Here is a 25,595-nt window from a genome sequence, read left to right on the forward strand (position 1 = left end):
CACTCCAGCCTGGGCAACTGAGTGAGACTCCGTCCTAAAAACAAAAAACAAAACAAAAACAAACAAAAAAACAAAATACCTACAATGAGAGCCCTCTGTAGAGTCACCAAAAATCCTAAAGCTGAAAGCACTAACTATGCGAATGACTGGGAGGATGTGGTGTAACAGACTCATGTAGCTCTAATGGGAGTTTACATCGGTACACCTACTTTGGAAAACTGTTTGGTAATGTGGTGGTGGTGCTGGGAACACACTCAGTTGGCCTCATTTTATTTTATTTACTTTATTTTCTTAAAGACAGAGTCTTCTTCTGTTGCCCAGGCTGGAGTGCAGTGGTGCCATCTCGACTCCGTGCAACCTCTGCCTCTTGGCCGCAAGCAATTCTCCTGCCTCAGCCTCCCAAGCAGCTCAGACTACAGGTGCCCACCACTATGCCTAGCTAATTTTGTATTTTTAGTACAGACGGGGTTTCACCATGTTGTCCGGGGCAGTCTCAAACTCCTGACCTCAAGTGATCCACCTGTCTCAGCATCCCTAAGTGGTGAGATTACAGATGTGCATCTGTAAGAGAGCATACTGGCTGGGTGCGGTAGCTCAAACCTGTAATCCCAGCACTTTAGAAGGCTGAGGTGGGCAGATCACGGGGTCAGGAGATCGAGACTATCCTGGCCAACATGGTGAAATGCTGTATCTATTAAAATACAAAAATTAGCCGGGCGCGGTGGCGCACGCCTGTAGTTCCAGCTACTAGGGAGACTGAGGCAGGGGAATTGAACCTGGGAGGCAGAGGTTGCAGTGAGCTGAGATTGTGCCACTGCACACCAGCCTGGGTAACAGAGTGAGACCCTATTTAAAAAAAAAAAAAGAGAGAGAGCCTACTGCAAGAGGTCTAAGAGGTCTGGCCAAGATACCATCTGCTACACACTTGGGCCCACACAGGCTTCATCCTGAGGCATGCTCTTCCCAGGCTGCGCCAGCCAATGACTCTGCATGCCAGGGATTCCAGATTCAGGCCATTCCTGCCTTACAAACTGCTCCTATGTGGACAGTCTGCTCTGGGCTCTCTGCAGAGCTCTCAAACAGTTGTCAGACCTGCATTGTGGTCAGTATGCTCTCCATGAATATTCTTTTTGCTTATTTTATTTTATTTTAGATAGGATTTGGAGTGCAGTAGCTCGATCATGGCTCACTGTAGCCTTGACCTCCTGGGCTCAAGGAATTCTCCCACCTCGGCCTCACCAGTAGCTAGGACTACAGATGCATACCACTATGCCCAGCTAATAATTTTATTTTTTTTTTTGTTGACACAGGGTTTCGCCATGTGCCCAGGCTGATCTTGAACTCCTGGCCTCAAGTGATCCTCCTGACTTGGCTTCTCAAAGTGCTGGGATTATAGGCATGAGCCACTGTGTCCATCCATGCCTTTTAAAACTTCTTTTATTTTTTAGAATTTTTATTATTATTATTTTTGAGACAGAGTCGCGCTCATTCTGTCACCCAGGCTGGAATGCAGTGGTATGATCTCAGGTCACTGCAAACTCCCCTTCCTGAGTTCAGGCAATTCTCCTGCATCAGCTTCCCAAGTAGCTGGGATTACAGCTGCCCACCACCATGCCAGGCTAATTTTTGTATTTTTAGTAGAGATGGGGTTTCACCATGTTGTCCAGGCTGGTCTTAAAGTCTGGCCCTCAGGTGATCTGCCTGCCTTGGCCTCCCAGAGGGCTGAGACTACAGGCGTGAGCCCCCTCACCCGGCCCATCCATGCTTATTCTTGCTCCCCCTTTCCGTTATTCTGCACAGGCTTTTTTCTTTTTCCTGTCAATCTCTTGCACATCAAATTCCACCTTGGCATCTGCTTCTTGTGTTATGGAACTGATCTGGGATCAGCTCGCCTGGTTCCTCCTTTGTTCATTGTACTCTCATGGCACAATGGCTGCTGGGAGCACCCTAACTGCAGTCCAGGAAGTTTTGCACAGGTTGAACACAAAGTGCCTGGAGGTGACGGTGGGAAGATCAGGTTATAGGAGGGTGGCTCAGGAGCCCCAAGCATTGACCAGGGGTAATTTGGATTGTGTCAGAAATACGAAGTGATAACGACGGAAAAGGGGAAAAGGATGGCAACTGATTGCCATCCCAGAGGGAGGGGCCAAGGATTCACCCAGCCACCCACAGTAAGATCCTTCCTAAGCGGTCCTGGCAACGGCTCCCTTAAGTCCCTCCCGCCCGGGCCCCGCCCCTCACCTGCGGCCCCGCCCCTCACCCCGGGCCCCGCCCTTCACGCGCCGGGACGCACCGCCTCAGTCTCGGCCGGCCAATCCAGCCTCCTCGGCGGTTGCGCCCTCCTTCCCCTCCCTCCGTTCCCGTGTGCGCCTTCCCCGCTTCGCCCGCCTCCTTTCGCGGCGGTTGGGCCGCGCGCCTGTGGGGGCGGGGCCCGGAGCAAAAGACCCCGCCAATGGGGCGCGGACTGGGTCGGGCCGACGGACGGCGGCGGCTCAGGTGGAGGCGGAAGGAGGCTTCGGCCGCGGAGCGTTAAGATGGAGGCGCCTGTCTTCGAGAGTGTGGGTGCCGCGGTGGGAGCGGGTGGCCGGGTAAGCCGTGCGCGCCGCCGGGATCCTACTCTCCGTCTAGCCTACCACGTGGAGCGGGAGGAGGAGCGAGACTCTGAGCACCGGGCCCTCTGCGACCTGGGGTCCTGGGTGAAGTGCTTCGTTGCCCTTGCCTCCAGGTAGCGGCTCGGGGGTGGTCGGGGGGCAGCGGCGCTGGGCGAGGGCGGAGGCTGGGGGTGGCGAGCGCGCGGCGGGAGCTCGGACCTGGGCCGGTGGGACCCGACCGCGGGGGAACGGACGGGGTCAGAACCCGAGCCCGGCGGGGTCCGCGCTGGGCTGGAGCGCGAGCGTCTGCAGAGGGTCCCGGCCAGGCTAACAGGTTTCCGGGTTAGCGGGTCGGGGGTGTGGGACCCTGTCTGCCGCACCTGCGAGGCCAGCGGCCACTTCTTGTCCCCCCATCGCTGCAGCCGAAGCTTTAGGGCCAGCGCGGACTCAGGGGGGTTGCGTTTCCCATTGTCTTCCTGGTGCTGGGACGGGAGTTTCCGTTATCAAACTTGTTTGTACTCCAGCGCTAGTGAGAATTTGCAGCCTTACTGGGACGGTGGCATTTGCGGGCAAACACGAGTTTGACCCTACTCTGGAAGAAGAAACTGGCACTTAACAAATCTAATTTCTTGGATTTCCCCTCGTATATTTCAGTGTGCCAGGAAGGGGAAATGGTCTGAGTTTGGGTCTGAGTTTAAGCTTCATTGGAGTAAAGGACAAGTATTTTACGTGTATGGTGGTGTTTTATGCGTTAGGATGACTTTTAAACGTTGTTGCTTATTAGTGTAATAGGATACTCACAACAGATTAAAAACACATGCTTTGCTAAACCTGAGCGATTGGTTTGTGTTACTGATCGTTTTATTTATTTATTTTAATGTTGTAATTAGTTTGTCTGTTAACGTTTTATTCTAAGGCATTAAATTTTCCTAGGCAAGTTACTTTGAAGAAGGGAAGAATTTACATTTTACAGGTGGCTGGTTATTTTTAGGGGGGGCAGGATTAAAAACAATGATTTCAGAATTGATAGGTTACGATTTTAATAGAGACTATATCTAAGATTTAGATGTTTGTTAATAGTACTCACATTTGAGCAATTTCTTCCCCTCCTGTTGATTGGTAAATTGGTATGTAGACAGAAATGTATATAGCTCACTAATTTATTTCGACTCACACATTGTTGATTATATGAACAAGGTAGCACTGGAGTTTGTCTTATTATTGGTTACAAACTTCAGGGTGCCGTTCTTTCCACTTAACCTTCTCATGGACTAGATACTCTAGCTCATTAGCTCTTAAACGAAAATCCTGTAGCTTTTTACAGGGAAAATAATTATCACATGGCCAAATGAAATATTTTGAAAATGCATTTAAAATATAGGTATTAGTTTACAGGGGAAAATACATAGATGTGACAAAAAGCTCACAATTGTTGGTGGTTATTCCGAACCAAGGTAATAGGCTGATTAGACTCTCAGATACCCCTTGAGAAACGTTGAGTGTCTTTCATGCACCATTTTTATTTCCACATTGGGAAAGGACTTTTAAACTCGTAAGTGCCTTCCACCTGAAGTTAGTTGATTGAAGAAATATGTAAGGAAAACATTATGCGGCAGCACATTTCAAGTATTTAAAAAACAAGAACTAAAAATAACTTTTGATCCTAGGTTAATATGGAATTTAAGCAGAATTATTACCAATTTTAGATTTTTTTTGAAACAAGTCGTCTAAAATAAATGGATCTTTTAATATGGGGCATGGAAGGAGTACTTTATGCTTAAGTTCTTAAAATTGACTTTTTTTTGAAGAACAGACCTTTGAACCATTTAATAAGCATACGTTCTAAATATTCTCATAGTTATATATCTTGCAAGAGCTGTGTGTGCATCATAAAACATTAGGAGGTATATTAAAAGCGTATGTAAGTACATGTAAGACTAAAGGTAACTGGATCTCTTTATAGTTTAAATGTGAATTTAATATGTTGTGACTGAAAGTGTTTCAGTGTGTAGCTGTGAACATAAAATAGTTTAACTTAGATGCTTGTTAAAAGATAGGTAAAAATAAGATATGCTAATAAGGAGTAAATAACTTGCTAACTATATGATGAAATTATTTTAAGAAATTTGTTCATTTTGATCAGTCTGTTACTTGCAAAAATCAAGTAGTTAATAAACTCATTTAATAAATGAATTTACAGGTCAACTTATTTTGGAAATAGTTTATAAACAGCCTGATCAAAATCACATGTATATATACATATATAATCACATGTGTATGTACATATATAGACTAATTTTCTTTTGGAAGTAGGTAGACAACACATTGAAAGTTTTTATTTTGTCAAGCTGAAAGAGACTTTAAATGAAAGCTGATTACTGGACACCTCAAGTTAGTTTCTTTTGAGCAGTGATTGCCATGTAGCAGTACTCCTGAGAGATATGACTCTTAGGAGAAGAAAGTTTGAGCCCGGGGCTGGCTCTGGTGGCTCATGCCTGTAATACCCGCACTTTCGGAGGCCAAGGCAGGTGGATCACCTGAGGTCAGGAGTTCGAGACCAGCTTAACCAACATGGAGAAACCCCGTCTGTACTAAAAATACAAAATTAGGTGGTTGGGCGTGGGGGTGCGCACCTGTAATCCCAGCTACTTGGGAGGCTGAGGCAGGAGGAGAATTGCTTGAACAGAGGTTGCAGTGAGCCGAGATCACACCATTGCACTCTAGTCTGGACAACAAGAGTGAAATTCTGTCTCAAATAAATACATAAGAAAGTTTGAAGTCACCTGGCTCACGCCTGTAATCCTGGCACTTTGGGAGGCCGAGGTGGGTGGATCATCTGAGGTCAGTAGTTCAAGACCAGCCTGACCAACATGGAGAAAACCCGTCTCTACTAAAAATACAAAATTAGCTGGATGTGGTGGTACATACCTGTAATCTTAGCTACTCAGGAAGCTGAGGCAGCAGAATCACTTGAACCTGGGAGGCGGAGGTTGTGGTAAGCTGAGATCGCACCACTACACTCCAGCCCGGGCAACAAGAGTGAAACTCCATCTCAAACAAAAAATGTTTGAGCCCAGAGAAATGTTAACAGATGAAAAAAATTCTGAAGAAAGTTCTCTTCTAGGAACCAGGGTCAGCACGTGGTTTTGGATTGCTTATACTCAACTTTATTCTCATTTCACAATCCCCAAATGTCCTAATCCAAACAGAATAAGGTAAAGGTTAAAGAGAGAATCTTGAGGGGTATGTGTTATCTCTGTATAAAGTCTCCTATTGTTTTGGGATCATTATGATGTAAAGGGCCAGACTTTGAGATTTCTAAAGAAATATTTCCCCAAAATTAGGAGGCTACAATAGAAATGCTAATTTTTTTTTTTTTCTGAGACAGAGTCTTGCCCTGTCGCCAGGTTAGAGTGCAGTGGCATGATCTCAACTCCCTGCAGGCTCTGCCTCCTGGGTTCAAGTGATTCTCCTGCAGCAGCTTCCTGAGTAGCTGGAATTACAGGTATGTGCCACCATGCCCAGCTAATTTTTGTATTTTTAGTAGAGATACGGTTTCACCATATTGGCCAGGATGGTCTCGGTCTTTTGACCTTGTGAGCCACCATGCCTGGCTTGATTTTTTATTTCTACCAGGTACAGCCAATAAAAACAAATAACACACCACCATCTCCTTTCACCATCGTTTCATTTAAAAAAAGGATATTTTTACTCAAACAGTTCGAAAGAACAGAGTCTTTCATAATATATTTTATTTTTTAATTTTTTGAGATGGAGTCTTACTCTCACCAGGCTGGAGTGCGGTGGCATGATCTTAGCTCACTACAGCCTCCATCTCCTTGGTTTGAGTGATTCTTCTGCCTCAGCCCCCTGAGTAGCTGGGACTACAGGTGTGCGCCACCACGCCCAGCTAATTTTTGTATTTTCAGCAGAGACAGGGTTTCACCATGTTGGCCAGGACGGTCTTGATCTCTTGACCTCATGATCTGCGTGCCTCAGCCTCCCAAAGTGCTGGGATTACAGGCATGAGCCACTGCACCTGGCCAGAATAAAAGATCTTTAAGTGGAATCATTTAGTTATTTTTAAAAGTTTAGTTTCAGACCAGCCTGGCTTACCTGGTGAAACTCTGTCTCTACTAAAAATATAAAATTAACTGGGTGTGGTGGCATGCACCTATAATCCCAGCTTCTCTGAAGACTGAGGCAGGAGAATCACTTGACCCCAGGAGGCAAAGGTTGCAGTAAGCAGAGATGGTACCATTGCACTCCATCTGGGCTACAAGGGTAAAACTGTCTCAAAAAAAAAAAAAAAGAAAAAAAGTTTACTTTTGTGTTCTTTCTTTTCCCCATTTTCCCAGAAATCAATGAAAATTCTGCTGCAAACTTATACCAGCCTGCCAGCTAACATTAAGTTAGCCCTCCCTGCCTCCTTGGCTTGGTATACTGAGCTCAAAGCTAACGGATCTGGGGGGGCTTCCATCTCTCCCAGTTCTTAGACTTGTGGCCTTAGCCTCATGGTGCCTCAATTTCTTATGTTAAATAGGGATTTTTACACCTACTTAGGGCCTAGCTCACACCTGTAATCCCAGCACTTTGGGAGGCTGACACCTGGCAGATCTCTTGAGCTCGGGAGTTTCAGACCAGCCTGGGCAACAGGGCAAAACCCTGTCTCTACAAAAAATACAAAAATTAACCAGGCATGGTGGCGCATGCCTTTGGTTCCAGCTTCTTGGGAGGCCAAGGTGTGAGGATCACTTGAGCCCAGGAGGCTGAGGTCACTGTGGAATGAGCCATGATGGTGCCATTGCACTCCAGCCTGGGTGGTAGAGAGAGATCCTGTCTCAAAAAAACAAAGAAACCTACTTTGTCAGATGAATGTTAGGATGAAAAGTGACTACATGTACGTTCCTGAAATAATGTCTGTCCTCAGTTATAGCTGTTACCATTGATTGGAGATGTTACTTTTTCAGTGTTGGATAATAAATGCCTTTAAGTATAATAAGTTTCTTGTATATAGTCGTTTATATGTTTAAACATTAATTGTTTTAATGTATTTTATTGCTGACTTCATGGCATAGCATAAAGATGTGTTCATGTAGGGCCATGGGGCCCCAAAGGGTCGTGGGGTGTCTCTTACGCTGTGCTGAGGTGCAGGATCCGAGAAGTAAAGAGACAGGACACTGAGGAACTGGTTAAGAGCACCTGGACTCAGGAGGCCACACCACCTGTGAGTGGAGATCGGCAAGGGCTCCCCAGTGCTCTGAAGCACCTGTATTTATTAGGTAGAATTAGGAGGCAGGGTCGTAGTGAAGTCATCATCTATAGGCTTGGTAATAGGGCATACATAATCACGTGAGTCACAAGCAAGGGGGCCACCCTGTTATGTCACTTGGGCAGACAGGTGGGCTGTGTGCAGTAGGGGGCCATGCTGTGTGCAGTAGAGAGTCATGTACAGAAAAAGACCCAATTAGGTCACCAAGGCAAGGAAGTGGGCTGTGTACAACAGGTGTTGTGCGTAACACTTCTTATCTGGGGGCTGGAGACTTCAAAGGATTTCTAATAGGAGGATACTGTAAGTTTAATGCAGTGGGAGCTGACGAACTCGTGCTCTTCTCTTAAGATATTTATGGGAGGATGATTTGCGCTAGCACAGAAGCGAGAAGAGACTGACAGGGTGTACAGCCGCCGTGACTGGTCATACCAGAGGGCGGCTTCTCCCTCGGTTATTTCCAGGATCTCAGGCCTGAGGCCCACTTTCCACAGGAACTGGATGCAAGGTACTACAACTCCTTTATCAGGAGGAGAGGCTCTTGCTCCAAGCCTGCCATACAGTATATGTCTTTTCAGGCAGGGACGCCACCGCCTGGGTCTTTGGTTCTTGTCCTGGTCTGGCCGTTTTCGCACGTACTGCTTCTGTTCTGTGACTGCTCCAGGCATTCCTGCTACAAACTACTATGTGGTTATATGGAAGAATTACATAAATCAGCACTAAATGTGTCAGTACAGCTCCGACTACCTCCATTATATGATTATATAGAAAAATTATATAGAACTAAGTATGCTACCTATAAGTATTAATATAAGCTAGACACATGTAAGCAGTAAGTTATACTTCAGGCACTAATTCTGTAAACTAATATATGATTATATATAAAGGATTATATAAAGGAAACAGCTGAACAATAACACTGTAAGATATTCTTCAGGCACTGATTGTGCCTGGGGTCTGGACAGTTCTCCTTCCTTGGTGCCCATGGTGGGGGGGGGTGTTATCCACATGTTCATTTAAAACACTTTTGAAGTTGTGCAAGAGAAACTCATATGCAGAATATTCTTTTTTTTTTTTTTTTTTTTTTTTTTGAGACAGACTCTCTGTCACCCAGGCTGGAGTGCAGTGGCATGATCTTGGCTCACTGCAACCTCTGCCTCCTGGGTTCTAGTGATCCTCCTGCCTCAGCCTCCTGAGTAGCTGGGATTAGAGGCTCCTGCCACCATGCCCAGCTAATTTTTGTTTTTAGTAGAGACAGGGTTTCACCATATTGGTCAGGCTGGTCTTGAAACCTTGACCTCAAGTGATTTCCCTGCCTCTGCCTCCCAAACTGCTAGGGTTACAGGCATGAGCCACCATGCCCGGCAACACTGTTATTTTATAGCATATCCACAAAAGGGCTGAATATCTTGCCTAAAAGGTGCCCGATGTTTTCTTGTTACATGCCCTCTGCCATGTCTCTGAGCTTGGCCATGTGCTCTGCAGCCTGCTTCCCATCTGTGTGTGCCCTGGAGGGATGTGCATTCTCTGAGGCTAAAACCACTGAACCTGGCCTACACCACATCCAGCTGTGAGCCTCAGGAAATGCCGAACTGGACTGCTTTTCAGCAGGGTTGTGTGTCCCTTGGCAAGCTACCTCCCTTCTCTCTGTCTCAGTCCCCTTGTGTGTAAATTGGGAATAACTGAAGGACCCTCCATATGGGATTGCTGTAAGGATGACGAGGCACTGTGATACTGCCCCTGCTTTTATCCTTGCCTTCCTGCCAGGGTGGGCAGCTAGGGTAACTCGCTTTTATTCTTGTGCCTTTCCAGAGAAGACCACTCATTTCATTGACTCCATCCATAAATATTTTTTAAATTTTTTTATCAAACGAATTTTGTTGGTGCCTAAAAACAAAAATTCACCCAACATTGAAACATACTTCAAGATTTATGTTACTGTTTTCTTCTTTTTTTCTCACAAGTGTGAGGAACAAATCACACACACTTTAGAGAAACAGAGAACATAATGTAGATTTTACAGAATCACTTTTTAAAATATCTGTATTGTGTTCCGCAAATACCTAGGACCAGTCTGTACCCTTAAAACCTGGCACCAGCCTAAAGATATGGGTAAGATGTACTACTGCTTGCTATTTTGAAATTATCTATTGCCTTATCCAACCTAATGATAGTTACCTAAAAAATTACTACTTCTATAGGAAGTCTCTGACAAGCTGTTATTTCCTTGAGGTTAAAAAAAAATCTGGGGAAAACATTATATTTTGTTAGAAAACATTTTAAAAAGTTCACCTACTATGTTCATATAAAGAACAATATCTGTGGCCAGGCGCCATGGCTCACACCTGTAATCCCAGCACTTTGGGAGGCTGAAGTGGGTCAGGAGTCCAAGACCATCCTGGCCAAGATGGTGAAACCTGTCTCTACAAAAAATACAAAAATTAGCTGGGTGTGATGGCAGGTACCTGTAATCCCAGCTACTCAGGAGTCTGAGGCAGGAGAATCACCTGAACCTGGGAGGTGGAGGTTGCAGTGAGCTGAGATTCATGCCACTGCACTCCAGCCTGGGTAACAGAGTGAGACTCTTGTTTCACAAAAATAAAAAACAATTTTGATACAAGTCAGTTGTACGATTTTAAGAGAAAGGTGAACATGAACATCAGATTAATTCTGGCAGACAGAAGCGAACAACTATGATCTAATCAGCCATTATCTATTACAGAGAGATGACAGCTTTACAACGGGTATTGCTGACCTACTGAGAGATGATGTTCCCTCTGTTTCTGTGCCTTCTACCACTGGTTTATCTTCTATATTAGCAACTGTGTCACGCTTGTTATGTCCATAAATATTTATTGAGCACCTACTATGTGCTCTGAGCCCTGGGATACAGTGGTGAACAATTAGAGCCTGTCCTCACTGAGTGGTTGGTGCAGTAAGTATTGGAGACAGAATACACTCGAGTATATGAGTGTGGAGAGGGCTGGAGGCAGGCAGTTCTCTGTAGGAGAAGGCAGTGTGGGAGGGGACAGAGAGATGCGGGGCTCAGAGCCCTCCGCATCAATCAGATCTGCAGGATGTGAGGAGGTCATATAGGGAAGAGCATTCCAGGAGAGCACACCCCCAGTGCTGAGGCCTGGGAGGTCACTTTGGGCAGCAGAGTGAGTGAGTGGGAAGGGAGGTTGGGGGAGTCACAGCTTTCTAGGATGGACTGGGAATTCCTTATTCTCTCCCTCTGCTGTGCTCGAAGGTACCCTGGCAAATCCAGGAAACAGCTCCACCCAGCAGCTGGCTCCAGGTGGGCCAAGTGGAATTCTGGAACTCCTGCCCGTGCTGCTGAGAAGACCTGGATTTTGTTCCCAGGCACATCAGTGTCAACATCAATGGGGGATAAAAGGTGGGTACACATCACCCCCTATTCCCAGTCAGGCACAGGGTGCCACCAGGTGGACGAACCTACTTGCGGCATCTGCCCTGTCACAGCGCCACACCTCCACTGGAATGGCTGTTGCGGGGGGAGGGAGTGGATTGTGGCAGTAAAAGCTGTTAGAGCACATCCAGCTTGTACAAGTGAAAGCTTTAGGTGAACTGATAGCCCGAAGACTAAATGAGCCCCACAGATATGTTTTGGAAGATTTTTTTTTTTTTTTTGAAACAGGGTCTCTCTGTCTCCCAGGCTAGAGTGCAGTGGTGTGATGTCAGCCCACTGCAACCACAGCTTCCCAAGTCGGGAGACTACAAGTGATTGGGACTCTTAGGCGTGTGCCACTATGCCTGGCTCATTTTTGTATTTTTTGTAGAGATGGGATCACACTATGTTGCCCAGGCTGGTCTGGAACTCTTGAGTTCAAGCGATTTGCCCACCTCAGACTCCCAAAGTGCTAAGATTACAGGAGTCAGCCACCATGCCTGGACCCTGGAAGCAGCTTTTGTTTTTTTTTGCGGGGGTGGGGGGGGGGCGTGGTTTTTGAAACAGAGTCTTACTCTGTTGCCGAGGCCGGAATGCAGTGGCGTGATCTTGGCTCACTGCAACCTCAATCCCCCTGGGTTCAAGTGATTCTCCTCCCTAAGTCTCCTGAGTATCTGGGACTGTAGGTACATGCCACCATACCTGGCTTATTTTTTTATTTTTAGTAGAGACAGGGTTTCACCATGTTGGCCAGGCTGGTTTTGAACTCCCGACTCAGGGGATCCACCTGCCTTGGCCTCCTAAAATACTGGGATTACAGGCATGAGCCACTGCGCCTGGCCCTTACTAAGTCTTTATGGCTTATGTCATGAGAATTTTTGCACACATGCTGCTCTGTGACACCTCTGTAGGAGGGTAGAAGAAGCCCATTTCTCAAGAGCCCAGGGAGAACTGGAGATGAGGAATGTCATTATTGGCTATTAACTGGAGAACCTAGTTTCTTCAAGGGAACATGTATGGAGATCAGGTCATGGCAAAGGGCATGGAACATCTGCTTGAATCTTTCAGGTGTTTCAACAGCTCATGATGGGAAACTCACCATCAGAGGTGTGAAATGAGGAAATACGTAATTATTAGTTAATAGTTATTGAGTCGAAACAAACAGAGCTTTGTTGGAAATTCCTTCTGCTGCTTGTGTATCTCTTTTGAGGTCTCTAATAACCTATAAAAACCTGAGGAATTCCTTTTGGGAGTCTGGCAAAGGGAAGAGCATCCTTTTTGAACTTTGGCCAAAACACCTTAATAAAGGAGAGTCTCTGGGCAGTGGGTGAGGGAGGGGGTGTGGAGCTGGGTTGACCAGATGACTGATGCCTGAGGTAGGGCAGAGATAAGGGCACTGTGGGGCAGGGACAAGTCCAGATGCCAGCATTCCCACCACACCCAGTCCCTTCTATCCTGTAGGATGATCGTGTGGCACACAGGAGCTGGGAAGTCATCGCTGACCCTGGGCTTCTTTCAGATCAATGAGTCTGCCAAAGGAGTGATCATCTGTGACATCACCACCAAGATTGGCCTGCACAGCCTCTGCTTCAAGATCACCATCATCCCCCAGGTAAGGTCTGGGTGCCACCCAGGGGTGGCATGCCCTAACAGTGATGTATGTTTAGTTTTGGGACAAACACACATGTGGCTCTACTTCATTTTTTTTCTTCTGAAACAGGGTCTTTTTTTTTCTGAAATCTGTCTCCATGCAATCTCGGCTCATTGCAACCTCTATCTCCCAGGCTCAAGCAATTCTCCCACCTCAGCCTCCTGAGTAGCTGGGACGACAGGCACATACCACCACACCCAGTTAATTTTTTTATTTATTTTTATTTTTAGTATTTTTTGTGGAGACGGGGTTTCACCATGTTGCCCAGGCTGCTCGAAAACTCCTGGGCTCAAATGATGCGCCCACTGTGGCCTCCCTGCTGGGATTGCAGGCATGAACCACCGCACCTGGCCTTCATTATTATTGATTAGGCTATGCTGCTGCTTCCCTCAATTGCCTCTTTGCATATGATTAACAATGTGGAAAATCACTGAGTATCACTCCTGACTTCCTGTCCCTGCAGTTGGTAGTTTTCTGAGCATCTAGAAAAATCTAAAAAGACTCTGACTTCTCTCTCTGCTGTCAGAGTCAGACTGAGAATCTCTAACCCTTCTAAGAGTTAGACAAGAAATAAGAATGTTTTCAATTTTAGATCACGGGGTGCATGTGTAAGCTTGTTACATGGGTATATTGTATAATGTTGACCCTTGGGCTTCTATGGATCTCATCACCCAAATACTGAACAGAGTAACCGAGAGATTACCCTCCTCCATCTCCCCTTACTTTTGAAGGCTCCGGTTCTGTTGTTCCCATCTGTATATCCATGAGTACCCAGAGTTCATTTCCCACTTAAAAGTGAGAACATGCAGTATTTGGTAAGAAAAAATGATTTTTTTTTTTTTTTTTAAATTGAGACAGAGTCTCACCCTGTCTCTCCCAGGATAGAGTGAAGTGGTACAATCTCGGCTCACTGCAATCTCTGCCTCCTGGGTTCAAGTGATTTTCCTGCCTCAGCCTCCCAAGTAGCTGGGATTACAGGTGCGTACCACCATGCCTGGCTAGTTTTGTATTTGTAGTAGAGATGTGGTTTCACCATGTTACATAGGCTGATTCTCAAACTGCTGACTTCAAGTGATCTGCCTGCCTCAGCCTCCTACAGTGCTGGGATTATAGGGGTGAGCCAGCATGCCTGGCCAAAATAAGGATTTTCTAGATCAATCCCTGCAGGTGGATTCCTTAATATGTTGCCTTCTAGTGTAATCTTCTCTAAAGTTTCTTAGAAGATTCTCTTTTGGAGTTGGAGGACAAATCCACAGGACTTGACCATGAGGATTTACCTCTCGCCTCTGAAAGGTTCTCAACCTACATGCACATTGAAGGCTCTAGGAAGTGGTATGGAAAGGAAATCTGTCTTATTCTGCCACACTCCTGTACTCCAGACTGACTTTTCTTCCATTCTTAAGGAATATATTTGGGGTGGGGGATGTCTCACTCTGTCACCCAGACTGGAGTGCAGTGACCTGATCTGGGTTCACTGCAAACTCTGTCTCCTGGGTTCAAGTGATTCTACTGCCTCAGCCTCCCAAATAGCTGGGACTAGAGGTGTATGCCACCAAGCCCAGCTAATTTTTTTATTTTTAGTAGAGACCGGGTTTCGCCATGTTGGCCATGCTGGTCTCGAACTCCTGTCCTCAAGTGAAGTGCCCACCTTGGCCTCCCAAAGTGCTGGGATTACAGCCATGAACCACTGTACCTGGCCTTTTACTCCATTATTAACATCACCAGAAATAATGATTTCAAGGAGCTCTGAAACCCCACCTTCGCCATTCCTGGCCAGAAGTCTTTATGTCTCACCTCTTCTCCATCCATGTCAGTGTGCCGTAGGCATCACATGCCGCCACTCTCTTCTCTCTGAACAGGATCCTGTTTTGTTTTCGGGTTCCTTCTGCCTGAACCTGGACCCGTTCAGCCAGTACTCAGATGAAGTCTGGACATCCCTGGAGCTGGCTCAGCCCTTCCTGATAAGCTGGACCATGAGTGCATAGAAGGCAGAGAGAACCTCAGGTAGGCGGGGGTAGACTGAGGAACACCAGATAAGGTCTCCTAGGCGCCACTTCGGCAGGGGTGTTTGAAGATTCTGTCCAGAGAGAGCCCCTGGAGAAAGAGGTGAGTGGAGGCAAGGCCAGGCAAAGCTCTCAGAAAACACACCAATGGGCAGAGGGAACCCCCACGAAGACCCCACGGGTTCTCCCTCCATTATTCTCACCAGGAGCTCCATCTCCCCAGCAAGCTCTGGCTAGCCTGAGAACCCCCATCTCCTACACAATCCCCAATAAGTTAGCATTCATAATTTTTTTTCTTTTTCTTTTTTTGTTTTTTGAGACTGAGTCTCTCTGTTACCCAGCCTGGACTGCAGTGGCGTGATCTCAGCTCACTACAACCTGTCCCCCAGGTTCAAGTGGTTCTCCGGCCTCAGCCTCCCACGTAGCTGCGACTGCAGGCACATGCCATCACACCTGGCTACTTATTTGTATTTTTAGTAGAAACAGGGTTTTACTGTGTCAGCCGGGATGGTCTTGATCTCCTGACCACATGATCTGCCACCATCAACCTCCCAAAGTCCTGAGATTACAGTCATGAGCCACCATGCCCAGCTTTATTTATTTATTTATGAATGACAGGATCTTGCCTCATTGCCCATGTCACCCAGGCTGTAGTATAGTGGCACAATCATGGCTGACTACAGCCTTGACCTCCTTGGCTTAAATAATCTCCCCACCTCAGCCTCCCAAACAGCCGGGACTATGGGTTTGTACCACCATGCCTTGTTAATTTTAGTATTTTTAAAGAGATGGAATCTCGCTATGTTGCTCAGGCTGATCTCAAACTCCTGGCCTCAAGCAATCCTCCCTCCTCTGCCTCCCAAAGTGCTTGGATTACAGATGTGAGCCACCACACCCATCCAGAAAGGGTTTTCTTGAACACCCACCATGGGTCAGGCATGCGTCTATGCTCATGATAAGGAAACTGAGGCACAGAGAGGTTGAGCCATTGGTTTAGGGTCCTGCTCCTACAAATCTGAAGTTCATGCACAGTTGCAGCCAGAAAGGACTGTTGCAAACATCAATCTAATCACATCTTGTCACTTACCTGTCCACGGCCATCTCTTGCTCTTAGAAGAAATTCCAGACAGGCAGGTGATTCACACCTGTAATCCCAGCACTTTGGGAGGCCAAGGCGGGAGGATCACCTAAGGTCAGGAGTTCGAGGCCACCCTGGACCAGCATGGTGAAACTCCATCTCTACTAAAAATACAAATTCAGCCAGGCATGGTGGCGGGTGCCTGTAATCCCAGCTACTTGGGAGGCTGAGGCACGAGAATCGCTTGAATCCGGGAGACGGAGGTTGCAGTAAGCCGAGATTGCGCCATTGCACTCTACCCTGGGTGGCAAGAGTAAAACTCTACCTCAGAACAAAAAAACTGAAATTCCAAGATGCTTATCTTGCCCCTACTCACTGCCTGCCAGCCTCATGGGACCCCTTTCTCTGGCATCCTAAACCACTTACTGCTTTGGAGCCATTGTGCCTGCTGCTTCCTCTGCCTGGAGTACTCTTTCTCTTGCTCTTTGTATGATTAGTTCCTTCACACATTGCTGCGGAAGCTCACATGTAAGTTCTCAGAGCATCCTATCCATATCAACTGTGACCCTCAGTTGGTCTCCATTTCATGATTCTTTAAGAGGCAGGATCTCACTCTGTCACCCAGGCTGGATTGCAGTGGCAGGAGCATAGTTCACTGCACCCTTGAACTCCTGGCCTCAAGTAATCCTCCCACCTCAGCCTCCTAAAGTGTTGGGATTATTCTTATTTTCTTTATAGCACTTACTGTTATCAGATATAGCTTGCTTATTAGCCTAATTATTTTCTCTCCATCTGTCCTCACTAGTATCCAGTCTCCACTAGACTTAGCCTGGCACATAGTGGACACTGTGTATGTGTTTGCTGGATGAATGAGGGGGTGGGTGGGTGAATAAACGAGTGGGTGGGTAGTTAGGTAGGTATGTGGATGAATGAGTGAATGAATGGATGGAAAGATCAATGAATGGATGAACAGCTAAACAGATGCATAGGTGAGGGAATGGTTGGTATGTACTGTTAGCTGGGTTAGATGGATGGTTTGAATAAAGGAGTAGGTGGGTGAATGGATGGGATGACAGATAAATGAGTGGGTGGGAAGGATAGATGTGTGGGTGGGTAGATGGATGGGATGGATGGATAGATGAGTGGGTCAGATGGATAGATGAGTAGGTGGGTAAATGGATGGGATGGATGGATAAATACGAGGGTGGGTGGGAAGGATGGATGGATGAGTGGGTGCGTGGACGAGCATCTAGGTGCATGAGGGGATGGATAAGTAGGCGAGTGGAGGTACGGTGCAGTATAGAAGAGGAGAAACAGTACAAGTTTCACACTTAGACTGGCCTAAATTTGAGTCCCAGGCTAGCTATGAGGACATAGACAAGTTTTGTAACTTGGCTGCAAGTGAGCTGTGATTATATCACTGCAGTCTAGGCTGGGTGAGTGAGTGAGCCACTCTCTCAAAAATAAAATAAATTTTAAAAGACGTTTTATATGTCTAAAATAGAGCTATCACAATCTAGTTTTTAGAGGGGTTGTGAAGATTAAGAAAATGAAGGTCTAGAATTCTGGCACAGAGTAGGTGCTCCAGAAAGGTGAGCATCACCACTGCCCCACTGCTAACTGCTACATCTGGTAGGACTTGGTGCCCTGGGGGTGGCGGCAGTGGGTGGGGAGGATGGGCGGAGCTGGTGCTTACCCTGCCGTATTGCATGCTGTCCTTTTCTGTTGGCCATGCTGTCCTGTCAGGGTCATCTAGAGGAACCCCCATCTGGGCTAATGAAGTGGTGTGGTCCTTCTCAAGGATTGACTTGATGGACCTGTTGTTTAGAGGAAATAAAGGTGAAGTCAGTGTCTCTCCCAATAGTGGGGTGTATGTGCCCAACCCTCAGGCCCACTGATAGCCACTGAGCTCAGGGTATACTCTTCATTCATTCATTCAACCATTCAACTAACAGAATACTGACCTGATATCATACTTCCTTTCTACCTGTGTGGTACCCAGCTAAATGCCATCTATTAACCCACAGTCAAGCAAGCCCATTCTTCTGATACCATTTCACAGGATGAACTTAATTTGCCCACCATTGGAACTCTGTTCTCAAAATTCTTATTTTTTTCCTTTTCTGAGATGGGGTCCTGCTATGTTGCCCAGGTTGGTCTCAAACTCCTGAGCTCAAGCAGTCCACCCACCTCAGCCTCCTGAAGTGCTGGAATTACAGGCATAAGGCACTGCACCCATCCTGTTCTCAGAATTCTCATTTTGGCCTAGGCTTTGGTGCAGTTGTTTTGCCCCTACTGTTTACCATCAGATTTGTCAGTCCAACTGACAAAATTATGCACAATTCAGATGCTGAAGACTTTTTGAAAGTCTTGTCTGTAGATGAGTGAGCTGACTTAACCTCTGTACCTCAGTTTCCGCAGCTATAAAAATAAAGGTAATATCTATCCATTTATCCATTCATCTACATAACTGTGTATCTGTATATACTTGTCTACCTACCTACTATTAAGTTTGGCCTAAAGGTTTTCCCATACATAGTGAACTGTAAACTAACTGGACTTCTACACAAACAGACTGCAGCCTACTCTTGACAATCACGGAATTTCAGCCAGTTGAAGGCAGCCAACTGTTTAAACCATGTTCAAATAAAGCAAACGCTGAGCTGCAACCAATATGGCTGTTTGTGTAACCCACTTCTGTTTTCTGTCCATTCATCTTTGACCACGTGGCTATACCAGAGCTTCTCTGAACTTATCTGGTTAAGGGGCTGCCTGATATTTGGATCATTCTTTACTCGGTTAACCTTTGTCAGGCAGGTGCCATGACTCATGCCTATAATCCCAGCCCTTTGGCAGGTGGATCACCTGAGGTCAGGAGTTCCAGACGAGCCTGGCCAACATGGCAAAACCCTGTCTCTACTAAAAATACAAAAATTAGCCAGGCCTGGTTACGCACACCTGTATTCCCAGCTACTTGGAAGGCTGAGGCATGAGAATCTCTTGAACCTGAAAGGTTGAGGTTGCAGTGAGCTAATATCGTGCCACTGCACTCCAGCCTAAGGGACAGAGAGATTCTGTCTCATTAACAAAACACAAGAAAACAAAACTTTAGACACGTTAAATTTGGCAGTTTTTTTTTTTTTTTTTTTTTTTTTGAGATGGAGTATTGCTCTGTCGCCCAGGCCAGAGTGCAGTGGTACAATCTCTGCTCACTGCAACCTGAGCCTCACAGGTTCAAGCAATTGTCATGCCTCAGCCTCCCAAGTGGCTGGGACTACAGGCATGCACCACCAGGCCTGGACGATTTTTGTATTTTTAGTAGAGGCAGTCTTTGGCCATGTTGGCCAGGCTGGTCTTGAACTCCTGACCTCAGGTGATCCACCTGCCTCAGCCTCCCACAGTGCTGGGATTACAGGCATGAGCCACCACACCCAGCCTTAATGTCATTATCTAAAGGTTTTCTCTGAACATGACTACCCATCCATCTGATCTTACTTCGGATTCTTTTGTGCTGTGAAGACGGTGGGATTGGTCAGTGTGTGACTGAGAAGTGTCCTCTAGGTGGCTAGCTGCGATGGGGATCAACCCCAATGATCCCCAGGGACTGAGGCCCCTCAGGATCCTTGCCACCCCACATCCCTATACAGAAGGCACTTAAGCTCAAACCACCTGGTACCAGTGGCCTGTGGTTCTGCTTCCTAAGATCCCGCTCATTAAGAGGGGAGAGTAGCAGGTAGCAGGTCCCTCTGCTCCAGACAGTGAGCTCAGCTCTGTCCCGGCTGGAGGGAGCTGAGAGAATAGGGGACCGCAGGCCTCCTGGCTAACAGTAAGTGATGCTATGTGTACAGACCCACGTCCTGTGCATAACCCACCTGTCAAAGCATGAATGACCAAACTTGGCTTGGTGGTTAACAACTATGGGGAGGATCATTTCTTTGGAACAGCCTCACCCTACTGCAGCCTTGAGACAACGGCAGCAAGCTGGCTCGGCCCACCTGAAGACATCCATCATGCTGGAAGGCATTTGCTCATCCCATGAACTGACCCTATGGAGACCTAATCATCTTGGCCAACTGGACCAATTTTGGTGAATTATCCCTCAGCGGGGCACCATGGGGGAACTTTAGCAGGTGCTCCATCTGTAATGGTGTTGGTTGCCCCCTAACTGCCTAAGATGCAGATGGTCCCTTCAGCTACATCAGCTTCAGCCTGTGCCCTTCTGCGCGTGGCGCCATGGTGGACTCACCTCTCAGGTCTAAGCTCGGGCCTCCTGCCTGCAGAGAAGTCTCTAGGGTCCTTGGTGCTGGTCCCAGGTTCTGTTTCTGCAAGGTCAAGAGAGTCCTGTCACACAACACGGTCCAGATACTGACTTTGACACCCACTGACCATGTGGCCTTAACTGCTCTGACCATCCACTTTCCCTGTTTTGGCTCCTGCCACCTGTCCAGCAACCTCAACACCCCACTCTGACTTCTCCCAGGAACATCATGCAGGCATTCACTCATTCTTTTTTTCAGTCAGTGAATATAATTGAGTACCTGCTGTGAACTTGAGGTTGGAAAAACAGCAGCCAACACTGTATAAAGTTCTCTCTTTCTCCTGACAGCCTTGCTCAAGCAGCCTTGTGTCTGGAATGCTCTTTTCTGGCTAACTCCCACCTACCCTCAGGTACCATCTCTCCCAGGAAGGACACCTCCCTACCACTATTCCCCAGATGTGGCCAGTAACTGAAGACAGAGCTGTAGGAGTTTAACCAGAGACCTGTAGGCAAGAAATAGCCACTAGTGTAAGCTGCTGAGAGTTGGGGGGCTATTTGTGACACGGTATCACTGCAGCAAAATCTGATCAATACAAACAGGCAAGTTCTAGCTTCAAGCTTCAGGACTGGGACTTTGTGAATCAACACCTAGGGTTTTTAGCCAGGGTGGGCCAATGCTAAGCAGGTGTTCTCAGAAGAGACAAAAGTCGAACACTGAGGGAGACCTGTGTGTGAGTCCTTGCTTTGTCATGCAGAGATAATAAAAAGCCAAGTGATTAAAAAACACATTCTCTGGAATCAAGTTGCTTGGTTGCAAATCCCAGTGCTGCCACTTACAAACCATGTAACCTGGGACTAGTTCCTTAACTTTTGGACCTCAGTTTCCTTGTATGTGAAATGGAAATGATTCTAGTACCAGCCTCACAGGGACATTATGTTGATTCAGTGAGCCAATATATGTGATGTGCTATGAGTTGCTACTTTTCAGTCATTGTGGGTGAGCTTGGCTTGGCAACTTTAGTTCCAGAACTTTGTCATGTATCAAGTGCACTTCGTGTTCTCTGGATTATTAGAAACTCTAGCAGGCATGTTGTAGCTTTCTAGGCATCAAAACCTTCTTGTGCTGTCTCCACAGCAACTGCAGGCATGGACTCTGGAGTTGGACACGCTTAAGTTCTAACCTGGTGACCTTGGGCAACTGATTTAACTCTCTGCTCATCTGTAAAATGACAACGGTAACTTCACAAGCCTCTGAGGGTGTTCTGGCTCATGTCTGTAATCCCAGCACTTTGGGAGGCCAAGGCAGGTGGATCACTTGAGGCCAGGAGTTCAAGACCAGTCAGGTCCACATGGCTAAGCCCTGTCTCTACTAAAAATACTAAAATGCGCTAGAATGGTGGCACACACCTGGGAAACTGAGGCACGAGAGTCACTTGAAACTGGGAGGTGGAGGTTGCAGTGAGCTGAAATTGCACCATTGCATTCCATCCTAGGTAAGCAAGACTTCATCAAAAAGAAGAAAGGAGGGAAGGGAGGAGAGAGGGGGAGAGAGGAGGAGGAGCCGGGAGAGAGGAGGAGGAGCCGAGAGAGAGGAGGAGGAGCTGGGAGAGAGGAGGAGGAGCCGGGAGAGAGGAGGAGGAGCCGGGAGAGAGGAGGAGGAGCCGGGAGAGAGGAGGAGGAGCCGGGAGAGAGGAGGAGGAGCCGGGAGAGAGGAGGAGGAGCCGGGAGAGAGGAGGAGGAGCCGGGAGAGAGGAGGAGGAGCCGGGAGAGAGGAGGAGGAGCCGGGAGGGGAAGGAAAAGAGGAAGGAAGGGAAGGGGAAAGAAAGTAAGAAAAGAAAAGGTACACATGTGCTTGGCCAGCCTCCTGGAGCAGGGGATTGGGGTGGGAGTATTGTCTGTGGACTCAGTGGGGACAGCTCCCCTTCTTGTGCTCCTGCCATCTTTCTTGAAAATAGCATTTCCAAATAGAGAAACAGAGGGGACTCCTTCAGCCTGTATCAAGACGACAAGGAGTCCATCTGACCTGGGCTAATCATCCAAGGCAGACCTGTAGTAGTTAAACCACAGATGCATAAGCAAGAAGTAGCTGCTGTTGTAAGCTGATGGAATCTGAGAGATTGTTATGCAGCACCATCACAGCAAAAGCTGACAAATACAAAGAGAAAAATTGGACTCAAGTGGAAGGGGGCGGTGAGAGAAACTTGGGTTAGGACTGGATGCTAAGGGCATCCTCTGCCTTTGCCCTGTGCCCTCTGACACGTTCTCAAACTTACTGTTCCCTAGAGTAGCCTGCCAGGCCCGATGACCTGGTTGAAGACGTGCTGGCCGACCTGGGTGTCCAGAGCCACCAGGGGGTCATCCAGCAGGTACACAGCTGCCTTTCTGCACGTAGCCCGGGTGAGGCTCAACTGCTGCTTCTGGCCCCTGAGAGATTCACGCCCTGTGGCCACAAAAGGAATAGTATCCTGAGTCTGCATCTGCAGGGTGAAACTGGGGAGCCCAGGCAGGAGCAGGTTGGGGCACATCTGCTCATCAGGGTGAGGTGTAGCTCCCCATGCCTGTCCCCTGGGGACATGCTCAGCTTCAGAGGCACCCACTCCCAGGCCAGCACCCACTCCCAAGCCAGCATCCCCTCCATCCATACCAGCCTCACTTCTCCCCTTCCCTGCACGCTTCCTGGAGGAGTTACCTGCACTTCCCAAGCAACTCCGTGTCCTACTTACTCCGTATCCATGAGTCCACCTTCTGTTCCCTTTCTCCACTGAGACCACCTTTAAGGAGGACACCATTCATTTCCCTATTCTATGACCCAGTGGTAACTTTTCAGTCCTTTAACTTTAAATTTTAATTGACATACCTTAGTTTTTATTGACATGTAATAGTTGTACCTATTTGAGGGGCACAGGTGATATTTTGAGACCTGTAGAGCAGTGGTCCCCAACTTTTTTGGCACTAGGGATCAGTTTTGTAGAAAACATTTTTACATGGACCTGGGGGCAGGGTGGGGTGGTTTCAGCATGATTCAAGCACATTACATTTATTGAGCACTTTACTTCTATTATTATTTTTATCATTATTTATTGAGATGGAGTTTTGCTCTTGTCACCCAGGCTAGAGTGGACTGGCGTGATCTTGGCTCACTGCAACCTCTGCCTGCTGGGTTCAAGCAATTCTCCTGCCTCAGCCTCCCAAGTAGCTGGGATTACAAGTGCCTGCCACCACACCTGGCTGATTTTTTGTATTTTGGGTAGAGATGGGGTTTCACCATGTTGGCCAGGCAGGTCTCAAACCCCTGACCTCAGGTTATCTGCCCGCCTCACCCTCCCAAAGTGCTGGGATGATAGGCATGAGCCATTGTGCCTGGCCTGCTTCTGTTATTACCACATTGTAAAATGTAATGAAATACTTACACAACTCACCATAATGTAGAATCAGTGAGAGCCTGAGCTAGTTTTGCACAAACTAGATGGTCCCTCTGGGGCGATGGGTGACTGTGATAGATCATCAGGCATTAGATTTTTACAAGAAGCATGCAGCTGCAGGGCGTGGTGGCTCATGCCTGTAATCCCAGCACTTTGGGAGGCCGAAGCAGGTGGATCACGAGGTCAGAAGTTTGAGACCAGCCTGGCCAACATGGTGAAACCGCATCTCTCTAAAAAAATAGAAAAGTTAGCCGTGCATGGTGGTATGTGTCTGTAATCCCAGCTACTCAGGAGGCTGAGTCAGGAGAATCGCATGAACCCATAAAGCGGAGGTTGCAGTGAGCCAAAAACATACCACTGTACTCCAGCCTGGCAACAGAGTGAGACCGCATCTCAAAAAAAGGAGCAGCAGCAGCATGCGGCCTAGATTCCTTGCAAGTGCTGTTTACAGTAGGGTTTGCTCTCCTATGAGAATCGAACATTGCCACTGATCTAGAGGTGGAGCTTAAGTGGTGATGCCAACAATAAGGAGTGCCTGTAAACACAGATGAAGCCTCACACGCCTGCCCGCTGCTCACCTGCTGTGCTGCCTGTCCAGTTCCTAACAAGCCTCAGACGTACTGATTTGTGGCCAGGGGGTATGGCCCAAAAAAAAATCAGTGCCACAGAAAAAATCAACCCCTGCTGTAGACAGTATTTTAATGATCAAATCGGGGTAACTGAGATAGTCATCACCTCAAATATTTGTCTTTTGTACTGGGAACATGACAGTCCTCGTCTTCTAGCTATTTTGAAATTTACAAATAAATTCTCATTCACTATGATTTCCCTTGTGTACTACTGATTACTACCACTTATTCCTTCTATCTAGGCCTTCTTGTCTTTCATGCATTCTTTTTTAAAATTATTTTTGTTTTTGAGACAGCGTCTTGCTCTTTCATCCATACTGGAGTGCAGTAGCATGATCTCAACTCACTCCAGCCTCCACTTCTTAGGTTCAATCGATTCTCCTGCCTCAGCCTCCCGTGTAGCCGGGATTACAGGTGCGCCACCATGCCTGGCGAATTTATTTTTAGTAGAGATGGAGTTTCACCATGTTGGCCAGGCTGGTCTCAAACTTCTGACTTCAAGCAATCCACCCACCTAGTCCTCTCAAAGTGCCGGGACTCCAGGCATGAGCTACCATACCTGACCATTCATTCATTCTTACATCCATTTATTCCACTAACAACTACTGCCTTGTTATCATATCCCCGGCAGGGTTCTAGGCTTTGGGAAAACAGCAATGAACAAAACAAAGTTTCTGCTCTCTGAATGGATCCGTCATTCTAATTAGGAGGAGAGAGACAGGTGAGCCATAAACAAACCAGTAACACAGCACATCAGGTGGAAAGCACTATGAAGAATAAATACGAAAGCAGGTACAGCCAGGTGTGCTGCTCACGCCTGTAATCTCAGCAGTTTGGGAGGCTGAGGTGAGTGGATCACTTGAGGTTAGGAGTTTGAGATCAGCCTGGCCAACATGGTGAAACCCCATTTTGACTAAAAGTACAAAAAAAAACCCAGCCAGTTGTGGTGGCATCTGCCTGTAATTCTAGCTACTCAGGAGGCTGAGGTGGGAGGATTGCTTGAACTTGGGAGGTCGAGGTTTCAGTGAGCCAAGATTGCGCCACTGCACTGCAGCCTGGGGAACATACCAAGACCCTGTCTCAAGAAAATAAGGGAAAGGAGAAAGGAAACAAAATGAAAAGCAGGTGTGGGCGTAAGGCGCACTAGCATGAGCAGGGTTGTTGTGGTGGTGCTGGATAAGGTCATCAGGGAAGGCTTCTCTGTGAATGTGATAGAAGTGAGGGATGAGCCCTGGGAACTCATGGGGAGAGATTTCCATCAGTAGGAACTGCAGGTGCAAAGGCG

The 25,595-nt window shown here is 47.2% G+C and overlaps 1 protein-coding gene across 1 annotated transcript; it reads left to right on the forward strand.

The window, feature by feature from the left end:
- Nucleotides 1-2,114: 2,114 nt before the first annotated feature.
- On the forward strand, nt 2,115-24,505 carry LOC104651794 (uncharacterized). Its single transcript, XM_010341195.3, has 4 exons — nt 2,115-2,725; nt 11,111-11,257; nt 12,731-12,881; nt 14,780-24,505. The coding sequence occupies exons 1-4, from the start codon at nt 2,115-2,117 to the stop codon at nt 14,903-14,905; spliced, it is 1,035 nt and encodes a 344-aa protein (XP_010339497.2). The 3' UTR covers nt 14,906-24,505.
- Nucleotides 24,506-25,595: the final 1,090 nt, after the last annotated feature.

The sequence above is a fragment of the Saimiri boliviensis genome, chromosome 8 (assembly GCF_048565385.1).
Source record: "Saimiri boliviensis isolate mSaiBol1 chromosome 8, mSaiBol1.pri, whole genome shotgun sequence".
In the NCBI taxonomy this organism is placed as follows: domain Eukaryota; kingdom Metazoa; phylum Chordata; class Mammalia; order Primates; family Cebidae; genus Saimiri; species Saimiri boliviensis.

Excerpts from the sequence above, each read along its gene's own strand:
- LOC104651794 (XM_010341195.3), top strand. The coding sequence starts at position 2,115 with ATGGCAACTGATTGCCATCCCAGAGGGAGGGGCCAAGGATTCACCCAG. Across the intron at positions 2,726-11,110 it reads TTCGTTGCCCTTGCCTCCAG|GTACCCTGGCAAATCCAGGA; the intron begins GTAGCGGCTCGG and ends CTGTGCTCGAAG. Across the intron at positions 12,882-14,779 it reads AGATCACCATCATCCCCCAG|GATCCTGTTTTGTTTTCGGG; the intron begins GTAAGGTCTGGG and ends CTCTCTGAACAG.